At 38.5% G+C, this 12,992-nt stretch overlaps 1 protein-coding gene across 1 annotated transcript; it reads right to left on the bottom strand.

Moving 5' to 3' along the window:
- Positions 1–880: 880 nt before the first annotated feature.
- On the bottom strand, positions 881–5,919 carry LOC136749905 (uncharacterized). The gene is made up of 5 exons (XM_066704545.1): positions 5,772–5,919; positions 4,341–4,505; positions 2,907–2,986; positions 2,066–2,451; positions 881–1,499 (listed from the first exon to the last, which is right to left on the bottom strand). The coding sequence occupies exons 2-5, from the start codon at positions 4,391–4,393 to the stop codon at positions 1,374–1,376; spliced, it is 645 nt and encodes a 214-aa protein (XP_066560642.1). The 5' UTR covers positions 4,394–4,505; positions 5,772–5,919; the 3' UTR covers positions 881–1,373.
- Positions 5,920–12,992: the final 7,073 nt, after the last annotated feature.

Raw genomic sequence — 12,992 nt, 5'->3', positions numbered from 1 at the left:
AATTGGTTTCCATGGCCGAGCAGCCGTACAAGCCTAAGATCTCCATGCGCAATGCCAGGCGTCGGCTGGAGTGGTGTAAAGCTCGGCACCATTTCACCTGGGAGCAGTGGAAATGCGATCTCTGGAGTGATGAATCGTGCTTCACCATCTGGCAGTCCGACGGAGGAATCTGGGTTTGTCGGATGCCAGGAGAACGCTACCTGAACGAATGCATAGACCAACTGTAAAGTTTGGAGGAGGAATAATGGTATCAGGGCTCGGCCCCTTAGTCCCACTGATAACATACGACTATAAAATGGTTAATTTAGGCAGATAAAGAATTTGGTTGGAATAAAATAATTTTGAAATATATAAATCTTTAGTTAAAATTGACTTCTTTTGCAAGTGGTTTATGGGAGATGCCCTGAGATTATAGAATTACTTTTAGAAAGTGAGAGGTGTGAAAATGTGAAGGTGTCATATTACAATTAATAAAAAAGAATGTATTATGTACTAATAGCTGGAGTGACCCCCAACAATACCCATTTAGTTATATATTTTGTTAATTTAAACTGGACTTAATATCTGGGTGAGTTTAATGAAAGGGGGAAAGAGTGGAGAAGTTCCATGACCTCAGCTCCAGAGCATAACTAACAAAAACTGTGCAGCTCCGCTCCGGCTCCATGCACGGCCAACCCTACCCGGCCGACCCCCATACCCTGCTGCTTATTGCGATTTTTTTTTTTTTTTTTGCTTGTTCGGTGGAATGAAGACATTTCAACTTTTTAAGTTATGTTTGATCTGACTGTGCTTTTGTTTGATCTGACTGTGCTTTTGTAACAGTTTACTGAGTAACAGAAAGGTCCTGAATGTATGCAAGAAAAAGACACAAACAACTGGGTCATTTCTTAAAAATATATATTTAGTTTTCCGATATTCATGTTCATTCAGAACGTGTGTGTATATATATATATATATATATATATATATATATATATATATATATATATATATATATATATATATATACACACACACACACACACACACTATATATATTTATATATACATCAGTAAGGCAAAGCCATAGTCAGTTTCCATAAGCAAAGTCATCAAGAAATCCTGTATCTTGTAGAAATCTCTTCCTCTCAACAATCTTGCGGCTCAGCTGTTCCGGTGGTCCTCCCCTCCGTCGGAGTCCGGGGAAGTGCAGGGTAGTTCAGGGTTGTGCGGCTCGCCCAGTGCAGCATTACAATATATATGAAATTAAATTGTAATTCCACGCCCTCCCTCCATATTACATAGTATATCACTGCTCATCTGGACTCAGGCCAGCCCACACACCTATGCTTCATATTATCTGCTACTTATACTGAAGTAGTGAGGCAGGCGTTTCATCTCTCAAAGTAGGCAAGCATTTCCTCAAAGTCTTTCTGTTTACTCTCTATGAATTCCCGGGTACGTCTCTGGATTTCCTGAATCTCCGGATCCTTCTGGAATTCCAGGTATTCCTCTTCCGTCTTTGAGGAGAACACAATTTGTTAATGGAAAAATACCCAGTAGTTTCAAGCAACCAAACAAAGTATTTTGGAAAGTAGCTCAAATCAAGCATGCACAGTTCAAACTCAAGTTTATCTTCATAAAACACACAATCCTTTCAGAACAACAAATTCAATTAAAGCCATGAACTGGACTGCAATGGACTAATTCTGAAAATAATAACAATCCCTTGTGTTTATGTAGTTATTGTCATCCTTATTTGAGCTCTGGCTCCTCCTTTCCCAAACTCCCTCACTGGTAGATGTTTGCTCACTTCATCCATCACTGAATGCACCTCTCACCAAGCTGACATGGGCAGCCATTTGTACAAGCCGCTGATAGATGGAGAAGTGAGGAATTGCTCAACTAATTCAGCTAAAGGTTAAAATATATATGAAAGCCAACCTGATACATAATTACGTCACATGATATACATATATTTTTTAAGATACATTCTGGCTTTTAAGCCTGGCGTTTTTTTTTTTTTTTTTTTTTTTAAACCTGAAGTAGTGATTTACACATGGACAAGATATGGCACCTGCCTTACCATTGGCTCAATGGATTCTCCCTTTCTGTAGCTTCTGATTGGAGGATACAAGCCTCTCGATTTGAAGAAGTCCTTCACACTGGTAGACACATGATGTAACACCTCGTTTTCATAAGCGTAGACATTGCCCTTGCTGTCGACAACAATGATCAACTGCAGCCCCTCAGCTAAGCTGGGGAAGTTCTCAATATTTCCAATAACAACCATCTTCTCGCTCTCAGGGAGGTACAGCTCCTCCCAGGCCTCAATCATCTCTTTTCTCCCACATAGCACTGTGTCTTCAAGTCCACCAATTGTCAGATCGGACCCCCTTGGGCCACCTACAGGTACTTTCTTATGTCTGTGCTTCTCCACCAATTTAAGGAGTTTCTCCAGGTATTCGCTGGCTGTGAACACAGATCACAATGAGTAAATCATGCTGAATGAGACAGCAGCCTCTACAATTCGATGGCTACACACTCGTATAAAAGTAGCTTAATTATGTCAACATTTGTTTAGATCATTGCAAACTTTATTTTCTATGTTTCTGTTTTCATAGGTTTGAGATGCAATAGAAGACCAATTGTGAACTAGAAGATAATTGTGATATTTCTCCACATTCGGTGAAATCAAAACTAAAATAATTTAAATAGATTAAAAAAATAAAAATAATTTACCAATTTCCTACACATCTTTTTCATTTTTTATGTGGCAGGATTATTTATGCTTATGATTAGGCCTATAGCCATGTACAAGTACAATTCACTTTTTTAAAGTAGGCAGTGCTGAGACTGTGCATTAACAAAGTAATATTAATCCAAAACAGTTAAATAAATCTGAGTTCAAATAGAAAAATACTCACAGATTGTAAGACTGCAGAAGTCCTCAACACAATCCTTTATTTCATAGTGATTAATGTTGCCATTCCTGTTATTTTTTGACCTGAAAGATTAAAATTGTTACCATTTTAACTTTTAAATAACTATACAAATTACTTTTACACATGCAAAAAACAATGCATAAATACATTTAAAATAAATATGCCATTCATAAGTAAATACCTGCACAGAAGCATCACCCAAAATCCAGTACCTGACAATCACCTGAACAGTTTAGTTTCCACACAGCAGCTACCCTTAAACTCTGTCAGAAGACTCACTAGGACTAGTGAACACTACCCATACAGAGGAGCAATCCTGCTTTTCCAGCAGCATTCAGTTCTCTGTCGGCAATGTTGCAATAGTTCACTTTGTCTGATGTGGTGTTGCTAACTGCACTCCTTCCAGTAGTTACATTGACAAACGCGCTTTTACCGTCCAGTTCTGTCTTCTTGCCGTCAGTCCGACAGCAGGTCCTGAATCCCTGCTAACAACCATCCATTAACAATGTATCTGAGCTCATAAACGAGTCGCATTTCTCTCCATAGTGTTTTCTGCACCTCAAGTAACACACACACAACAGTGTTTCAGCGCTGCTTGGATCAATGCGAAGGCATTACCAGGAAAAGGAGGACAAACTCAGCCGCAGACGAGGTCTCGTCTCCTGCTTGACGTCGCTCTGTTAGGGACGAGCTTCAGTGGGAGGGGGATTCCATCTCCATTTTTGAAAAAACAGAGCAAGATCATTTGTTCAGTTCATAAAAACAGCACAATACAACACCCGCTTCCAGTGGTCGGCAAACTCACGAGAAGTTCATGTCACACGAACATTCACAAGACAAGGAAATAAGTGTCAGATCCTTCGTACATCATGTCCAGAGTAGCAGATCAAGAGCTTCACTGTTTCCGCGTTTGATGTTAAAATATCGTAGTGATCTCTCCAGTCCGAAGCGCGTGTACATCTTGCAGATTCTTTACAGGAGACTTGGAAACTTCCAGTGGCTTGAAAGGGTCTTCAATGCTGTTGACACCGGAGTTGCGGTTTTGTTTGCCGAATACATTGCTCCCTCTTCCCTTACGTTTCACATAAAACATTGAGAAGGGAGAGAGACCCTGCACTTTAGAAAAAGTATGAGTACAATGTGGTGCCAACAAACTATTAAAGGAGAAGGGTCTGCACATCAAATCGGTTTTAAACTGAGGAGGAAGAGAATTAGATGTGGCTAGTTCAAAACTGGATTTTCAGTTGCATTTCACATCTGTGTGCCTGGGTGGGGCAATACTTGCAAGATATTGTGGCAAAAAACACATTCACTTCAAAAGCTATTAATGCAGGATTACCATCGAAAGATTACAGTGGACAACACATTCTACATTAGATGAAGGAATAAAGTGATAAACTCTTTGTAAATACTCACCACTTCCCCCCAGAGGAACCAACATTGTGGGAACTCGATTCTGACAGAAGCATCTTTCTTAACACCAGGAAAAGTCGATTTAATCTACCTACACTTTCGAGTGGATAGTGTTTTTGTGTAGATCAGTCCTGGAATTGCACCAGTTTTTCTGACGGGCCGAAAATCCTGAAAGGGAAACAAAACAGGAAGTGCACCTGTGTCAACAAACATGTTCATAAAGGACGTTTTTCAAAAGGTCTATATACCATTTAAACTACAGGCTACATGTTAAGACAATGCCTTGTTTTTCCTCTGCATGTACAAATCTGAAGGTTTGTAAGCAACCCTCAACGGGCAACATGTCCCGAATGCACATAAATACAAACCAGAGCTGTCTGGGTCAAAACAGTGCATTTCCTTATTGTGTAAACCAGACTTACCATAAATCTGGCCACCACATCTCTGGTAAGTGACGCGGCACAGAGGATTAAAGAGTTAACGAGAGGGTTACACCTCATCAGGTTTCCTTTCATTCCTCTCACCGGTGCAGCCAGAAGAGCCGCCGTTCATGCGCGTCTCACACGGGCGCCGACGAGCGACTCTGCTGGGCACCGAGTGAGAAGCGCTGCCGCCAGGGCCTCTACTGGCACCAATGAAGGCGCTGATGCGGCATTAACACTACACTTCATCTTTAATGTCTGCGGCATCCGGTAATAACGCAGATCACTGTCTGAATCACAAGCAGATCGAGGTCTGAACAGACAGTTTCCTGATCTGATCCTGACGTGTTTTACCCTTTAGAGACGAGCATAGACTTTCCAAAATGCGGGGTTAACCCGGAAGTTTCACTAAAGACGAATCTATTTCAATATAGAGTGTGAATACATTATTTTAAAACGTCACATTTAAACAAAGTACTCGACATTTATTATTTTATTGCTGGTGTAAATTGAAGGTGTCTTTGTTTTACAGTAAGTAAATAAATAAATAAATAAATAAATAATCACTTCCGCCTTCAACGCCCAAGCGACACAAGCTGGCGAGTCCCGGATGTTGAAAGGCGAATGTGTTATAAAAGTTAAATCCGTATTTAAGGATCAAGGATAAGTAATCTGCAGAAAATATTTATAAATCAACATGGTTAATGTGCCGTTGATCTGCTTTATTTCAAATTTAAAAACACAAAAATGGCCAGTTGTCACGTTTGCTAACTGCGCCACCACAAAATGGCCCCCAAATCGAAACTCAAAACAAATTAAGCGAGAGAACTAATGTATTACTGGAATACAGTAATTAAAAAAAGGTGTACACTTGGCAAGCAAAAATGCGTTAACTGTAAAGTTACAGAATAATGTATCGATTTGATAAGGTTTCTGGATCGGATTTCCAGCGACAAATAAATACACAAGCTTGTATGAAATAAATATGAACACATCGTTTAAATGTACTTACTGCTTTCTGTCTAAGTCCCTCGTCTTACAGCACAGGCTCTGCTCTTTACAGAAATGTCTCTAACCGCTCCTGGGACACACGGCCGCTGCTCACACCCAGACTCAGACTATGAGACGAGGCGCCACTGCGCAGACTCACTGCGCAGACTCACTGCGCTATGAAGGCAGGGCAGGGCAAGTAGCTTCCGGGTTGTTTGTAGCCAGACGCCCTGAGCAGCTTCGTGTACAGAAACATGTTCATGAAATGGAGAAAACATGACGTTGGTAACATTTGAGCTCCACCCACAATCTAATGTAATAAAGTTACAAGGTTCTGTGAAAGACTTGGAAAAAGATAGAAGTTCTCATGTGACTGACATTGACTCATACTGTGTGATGAGGGAGTGTACTTTGTCCATGTTATTGGCTTAAGAAAAGTTGTATAAATAATGCCTACGTAGGCCTACCTAAAATCTACACATATAAGTGTTATAATAATGATAATAACTTTATGTATATAGCACTTATCAAGCACATAGTGCTGCATAATTAAAAAAAAACAGATTAAAACAAGGATATACAAGGAAATAAAAAATTAAAAAGGACAAGATGCAGTCAGAAAGTACATACAAATGTAAAACAAAGCTACTGAAAATAGTGGAGGAGGACAAAGATTGCAATAAAACTATCTTAAAAAATGTTAACGGTTACATACATTTGGAACTGCATGTGTAAAAAATTAGTTTTGATATGCCATTAAAAACATGGAGAGGATCTAACGTTAAAAGATGGGCTTTTCCAAAGCCTACCCTTTACTAGTAATAGACCTTTACTGAATACCTTACCAATTCAACTTAATTCAAAGGGAACGCAGACAAAGACAAAATCCTTCACCATCAGTTCACACAGGCATCTGTAACATTTCTTTCGTGATTGTAAAATGGAGACCATCTTGAAAATATGCATTGTTTAACAGGAGTCATTTGGAAACTAGTATTTCCAGGTATTCAGAATTTAAAGGTGCATGTCACAATTTAAAGTTTTTAATTATTGAAGTAATTTTCTTACTGAGAGCACTTAAAACAACAAACAAGATATGTCTGGCAGAGGTATTATATTCAGGGTGGGTGGAACAATGAATTGTAGCTCCATTTGACTGAAATTTGACTGCCTGTGCATCAGATCTCCTCCCACAGATCAGCTGTTTCTGCCTGTAAATAGCCTGGAGTTTAGTGATAGGGATCCTTTGGTCCTCTCCCTTCTGGGAGTCCACATATATACTGTGGAGTGGGATTATTACTAATTTAACATCAGTCAAAATGTTTAGACACCTACAATCACATTTGACTCCTGTTTTTTGCATGATATGCAATGTAATGATTTAATATGAACTGTGCCTTCATGTTTTCAGAGTTCAAGTGTCTGCCATTGAAGTTCAGAGTGAGATTAAGCATAGTGGTTCTCCAAACATGCCACCTTCAAATCCCTAGGCAAACTGAAAACAAATGATCTTTCTAGAAAACGACTCCTTAATAAAAAATAAAAGGCTCCCCAGCCCCTAGCATTTGGGTTGAGTCCAATTTAATTAAATGCAAAATATCTGCATCAGGTTATGAGTCAATGTTTCAGAAAAGTGTGAGCTTTAAGTTTTCTTTAAGTCTAATTTCTATTGCAGTTCAGTGATCATTGAAAGATTTTGTAATTGAAAATGTCAATGACTCTGGCTTTATGAGATAATACAAAAATAATTTAATGTAATTCTTACAGCTAATGTTTATATTAAAGCAGATTTATATTGAAACATAAGAATTGCAGCAACTGTGGGAATTGTTTTGTATATATTTGTTCTCAGTACTATATGTTCTCCATGCTAAAAGGGCCCACAATAGTATGGATTTAGCATGTAAAACAGGAAAAACTAGAAGTAAACAAATTTAGGTTACCTACATAAAGAGAAGGCTAACTGAAATACATAATACAGCAATAGTATTTTTTCACTCATAAAAACTGTACATACAAATGTAAATATTACTAAATTAACATTCAGTCAGTTCATCAGAAACAATACTACAGTATGCCCCTGACTTAAAAAACAATAGAAAAATACAGTAAAATGTTATTCATATATTTTAGAATTTTCCAGTGGTTAATTTACAGCCTAGCTCCCCCCCTCCCCACCACTGTCTATAGTGATAGAAAAATCAGGATGATCCCGATGAGACAGTCGACATCAGTTGCTCAGTGACTCAGGAATCATCATATCGTATATTGTATTTATTAATCTGTATGTGGATGGATTATATTTTGTTGTGTTTTTCATCGAGTAAGACCAAAGACAATTTTCCACCTTGGGTGGACAAAGTATTATTGTATTGTATGGTATTATTCCTCTTTCATGTAATGCATTATGCATAATCTATGTGTGTTGAGACAATGAATCACTAAAAAAAATGGACATTTCTGAACTCTCATGAACCCATTCCAAAAACAGATACTTACGGACTAAAATGCATGGTAATGTAAAGGCCATTCATGAAACTAGAGTTGTAATTACAGTATACCTTTGCTTTAAACATGTCATTCTCCTGTTTTTTCCCCTTGTTGCTTACCTGAACTGCTGTTTATTTGACCTGCAGGTTCAGACCTTACAGCTGCCCTTATCAACATAAGGTGAATAAAACGGGGGGGCTGGGGAGATGCTAGATGTATTGATCTCCACTAGAGAAAATGATGTATTTTGAATTTGCTTACCATGATTAATGCCATACTCTAATAGTGTACTAAGTGGTTAAAACTTTTTAATATGCATATATTGTAATTGGAAGAGCAATATGGACTAGTCCAAACACGATTCTCAGTATAAAAAGGGAGTGGGACTCACTTGAAGTGGGGATTTGAGAGAAAAGGTTATGCCAGTACTCTGCCCAGTGATATGAATTGTTGAAGTTCTCTTATAGAGTTTATAGAGACTAGCTTATGATTTTTTTGTTTTTAATATTTTTTGCTTTGATTTTATTTAAATAAATGGATCATCAATTGTCACATCTTCATTGTGCCTGGGCCTCTCATCACAACAACCCAATTTCAACATATTCACAGTGAAATAGCTCAAAACAAAAGTGACTAATTAACAAATTCATACTGGGTCCTAACAGGAATGTCAGTTTTATGTAAAATCAAAAATATCTAATATTTTTGGTGTCAGTATTTTTTTTTTTTTACAGAAATATCTGCCTGAATTACTTAGTTTGAAAGGCACTTTGATTTTATTTAATCTGGTTTGAGTTTAAGCCCTTGTGAACTGAGCAACTGGGCTTTCTTCTTCACTTAGTTTACAAGCTCTGCCCTGTTAATAGCTACCTGTTCCCGATGCGAGTTCTTCACATAGATATGAAACTGTTTCCATACCCCCTCTTCTCCACTCAGGAGGCAGCTGAGAGATTCAGTTTCTGCACAGTTACGAGAACGCCAGCCTAGTGTTTTGTCACTTTCCGTGTAAGCAGGTTGGAAGTCAATGTTCTTGAATAGCCCATGGCACTTCTCACAGGGGGGTTCCATTCATTAGGAACCACCTGTTTAATTTTATAGGCCATGCAGATAGCATGATTAGGAAACCTTTTTCACCATGCGAGACTCCATTGGCTACAGCATCAGTCCATGTCTTAATGAAAGACAGTGTAATCATTACCTGAGTCTCCACTCTACCACAAGACAGTGAAGCTCCACAATAAATTGGAGAACTCCTTTTCATTTCGTACTGGAAGTAGCGGACACATAGCTGTAACAGTAAGAATTTTTCCACTGGTCATCTTTGTTTTCAGTCCAGTGTCATTCCTTGCCTGAAGTCCTCTAAATGTGTAAGAATAGGAGTCTGCTCACTACAATCCTTCAATTTTGTAACCTGTATACAAAAAAAAAGGGTAAATGTAGTTTGAAGAACTGCAAGGTTTTCCACGTGTGTGTAAACAAGGTCACTGTCTCAGTTTTACTGTGCTTTGGTACTGTTATAGTTCAACCCTGATACCCAAAAAAAAACATTATGTATAATTATTTATATATATATAATACACACACACATACAGACATGCTCAAAGTTGTTGGTACCCTTACAGCTCATTGAAATAATGCTTAATTCCTCCTGAAAATTGATGAAATTAAAACTATTGCATCATGTATACTTGCATGCCTTTGGTATGTCATACAATAAAGCAAATAAGCTGTGAAAAGAGTAATTATTGCTCATTCTACAAAGATATTCTAAAATGGCCTGGACACATTTGTTGGTACCCCTTAGAAAAAGAAAAAAAAAAGGATTATAGTGATATTGCAAACAAATTAGTTTCTTTAATTAGTATCATGTCTCCAATCTTGTCACGAGTACTTCAGCATATTTAAATGGAGGAAAGTAGTAATTGTGCGGTTTGGTATCATTGTGTGCACCACACTGAACATGGACCAGAGAAAGCAAAGGAGAGAGTTGTCTGAGGAGATCAGAAAGAATATAGACATACATGGTAAAGGTAAAGGCTACAAGACCATCGCCAAGCAGCCTGGTGTTCCTGTGACAGCTGGAGCAGTTTGCTCAGGAAGAGTGGGCCTGTTAACAGGTGCAGAAGTCTCATTGAGAGCTACAGAAAACATCTGATTGCAGTGCAGCCTCTAAAGGTTGTGCAACAAAATATTAGGTTGAGGGTCCCATAATTTTTGTCCAAGACATTTTCTATTGTTTCATTATTTACAATGCTGAAAAACAAAATCAAAAGCAGTCTTTTCTATTAAATATGGAATAAACAATGGTGAATGCCAATTACTTTTGCTAGTTTCAAGTTATTTCAGAGGAAATGGTGCACTCTTTTTGTGTAGGGAAACCAACAAATTTGTGTGTGTACATGTATACACTTATTTTTTTTATCAGATCGTTATTAATATGCTTGCGATTATTATTGTATTGGGCATAAATTCGTTTGTTAAATACAACCGCAGTGTATAAATTCTCAACTTGTTTGAATTCAGAGTACATGTAATGATACCCAGCAGCAGTACTGTGGGGATGGGCTCCAGCCATCTGATTGTGCAGGTCAAGGGGCCGGGGCTGTATGTCTACGACTGGCCGATGAACAAGTACAAAGCAAGTTTACAAGAAATGGGTTGGTATTTCCGAAAACAAGTCTGAGTTTAAGTTTGGGATCTAATACTACTGTATTTTTTAAAAACAATCCCGTGCACTGAGCGGCTGCTGGGCTGTGCGCTGGACTCAGTGTGAACAGACTCGAAACGGACATGCGCAGCTCTCATTTTCACGCTTATAGGAAAAGAGCCGGAGACAGTAGGCAAGTAACAACCATCAATGTAATACCGACAAATACACATGGAGTAAAGGTAATACAGGCAATTTTTCGTATTTCTACTGCATGGTTTATCTAAGCGCCGACAACCCCATTTTGGTGAAAACCTCTACTTTAAAACTGATAGGCAGGTTATTTTTAAAATCAACCAATTAATAGTAGGAAAATACCCTTAAACAAGGGCAGCGCCCGATATTCGCCTGGCGGGAAAAATAAAAACGGCTCCACCAGAAACATGACCGACACAAGGGACGTGTCTGTACTACTGGCGGGAGGACAAAAACCCCGAAGGAGAACAAGAAAATATTAGAAATTAAGTCTTTAGTAAAAAAAAATATACATTTTGGTTTTGTCCGTATTTATAAAATACATGTTTTTCCAAGATTGAATACGGCGAACTCAAGTGAATTTGACACTGGCGTGAGTGTCTTCATGGCCGCTGACCGGAGCTGCGGCTTGTTTCTCACTCTGCCCTTATTTCACAGAAAACTCAGGTGAGAGGGACCCCGAGCTACAGAAAAACTATGAGAGCTCATACTTCTGCCATATTTCAAATTTAAAAACACAAATACAGTTGTCACATTTGCGAGCTGCACCACCACAAAATGGCTCCCAGACACATATTAATCAAGGAAACTCGTGAATTAAATTAAGTAATTTAAAAAGGGTGTACGATTTATAACAAACACTCGTTGAGCAAAAATACGTAAACTGTAAAGTTACCACAACATAAATCGATGATAGTTTAAACAAATCGTTCAAAATTACCTACTGCTTTTTGTGGTGTTGTTTCCAGTGTCCGGACTGCGCAGCGGCGCGCAGCACAGCGACTACTTTCACCCTTTGCCGCGCCGTGACGTAAACAGTAGGAAGCTCAGTGGAGATATAATTGAAATAAGAGGAGAAACGTATTAGTAATTATTTTCATATTTGATATGTATGGTAACTGCCAATAAAATGAAATTCCATATAACTTTTCACTTGCAGAAGCCAATGTAGTCCGACAAGTGATGTTCTCTTGAGCAGTAGGTTGATAAGGAAGCTTTACAGGATCGCAGTTTGCCTTGTTAATGAAGGAGTTCAATAAACTTTTGCTTGATATGATAATGTAAGCAATGTATTAATAACAAAAACGCATGATCTACCCGCTGATCTTACGTTATAAAAGAGACAGCTGTGATTCAATTATACACATACTTTACTTCAAAATAACTCCTGGTTGCAATTCCGCACCTCGCTCTGTCGATTGTGCAACAGCACTGATCAAATTAAACTCATTAATATTCATTAGGGCTCAGCGGACCATGATCCTGTTCTCCTACCAGTGCACAAATCAATTATAAGGAGGGAGAAGGCTAAAACCGGTTTGTACAGATGTGCCCAGACGAGACCATTAAATATCTGCAGAGATCATTTAAATGTACAGACTGGGACTTGCATAAAAAACCTGTCCCAGTGTTGATGAGCTGTAGTTGGTTGTTATATTCAGTTCTATGAGGAGGCATTGCTCAGGTGTAACATAAAGATACACCCTAATAATAGCTCTGGGAAACCACCCTGAAAATGTCTCTAAGCAAGAAAGAGCATGCTCTTTATAAGGGAGACACTATAGAGAAGCAAGTAGCCAGTTCGGAGGTGAAACGAGAAATAAAAGAAGGCCAAATTAGAAAATAAGAAGCATGTTGAGGCAAAGGTCATGTGCCAGTCACTTATGTAGTATAATCCATTATGTTTTTCAGTCTTCCCTGGATTTGTAGAAAGTTCACTGACTTAGGAAAAAGGCCCCTAAAGACATAAATGATTTCAGGCCAGTGGCTCTCACCTCACTATTGATGAAGTGTCTTGTGAAGGTGGTTAAGGCCATCTGTGATGGAGTAGGCCCATCCCTTTGTTAAGGT

This window comes from Amia ocellicauda, chromosome 5 (assembly GCF_036373705.1).
Source record: "Amia ocellicauda isolate fAmiCal2 chromosome 5, fAmiCal2.hap1, whole genome shotgun sequence".
NCBI lineage: Eukaryota > Metazoa > Chordata > Actinopteri > Amiiformes > Amiidae > Amia > Amia ocellicauda.
This window is presented reverse-complemented; position numbering and strand designations above follow the sequence as displayed.

Bases quoted from the DNA above. Each gene is read 5' to 3' on its own strand.
- LOC136749905 (XM_066704545.1), bottom strand. From the start codon at position 4,393: ATGCTTCTGTCAGAATCGAGTTCCCACAATGTTGGTTCCTCTGGGGGG. The intron at 2,987-4,340 runs GTGAGTATTTAC...TTAATCTTTCAG, and splicing joins GGTTCCTCTGGGGGGAAGTG to GTCAAAAAATAACAGGAATG. The intron at 2,452-2,906 runs GTGAGTATTTTT...CTGTGTTCACAG, and splicing joins CTTCTGCAGTCTTACAATCT to CCAGCGAATACCTGGAGAAA.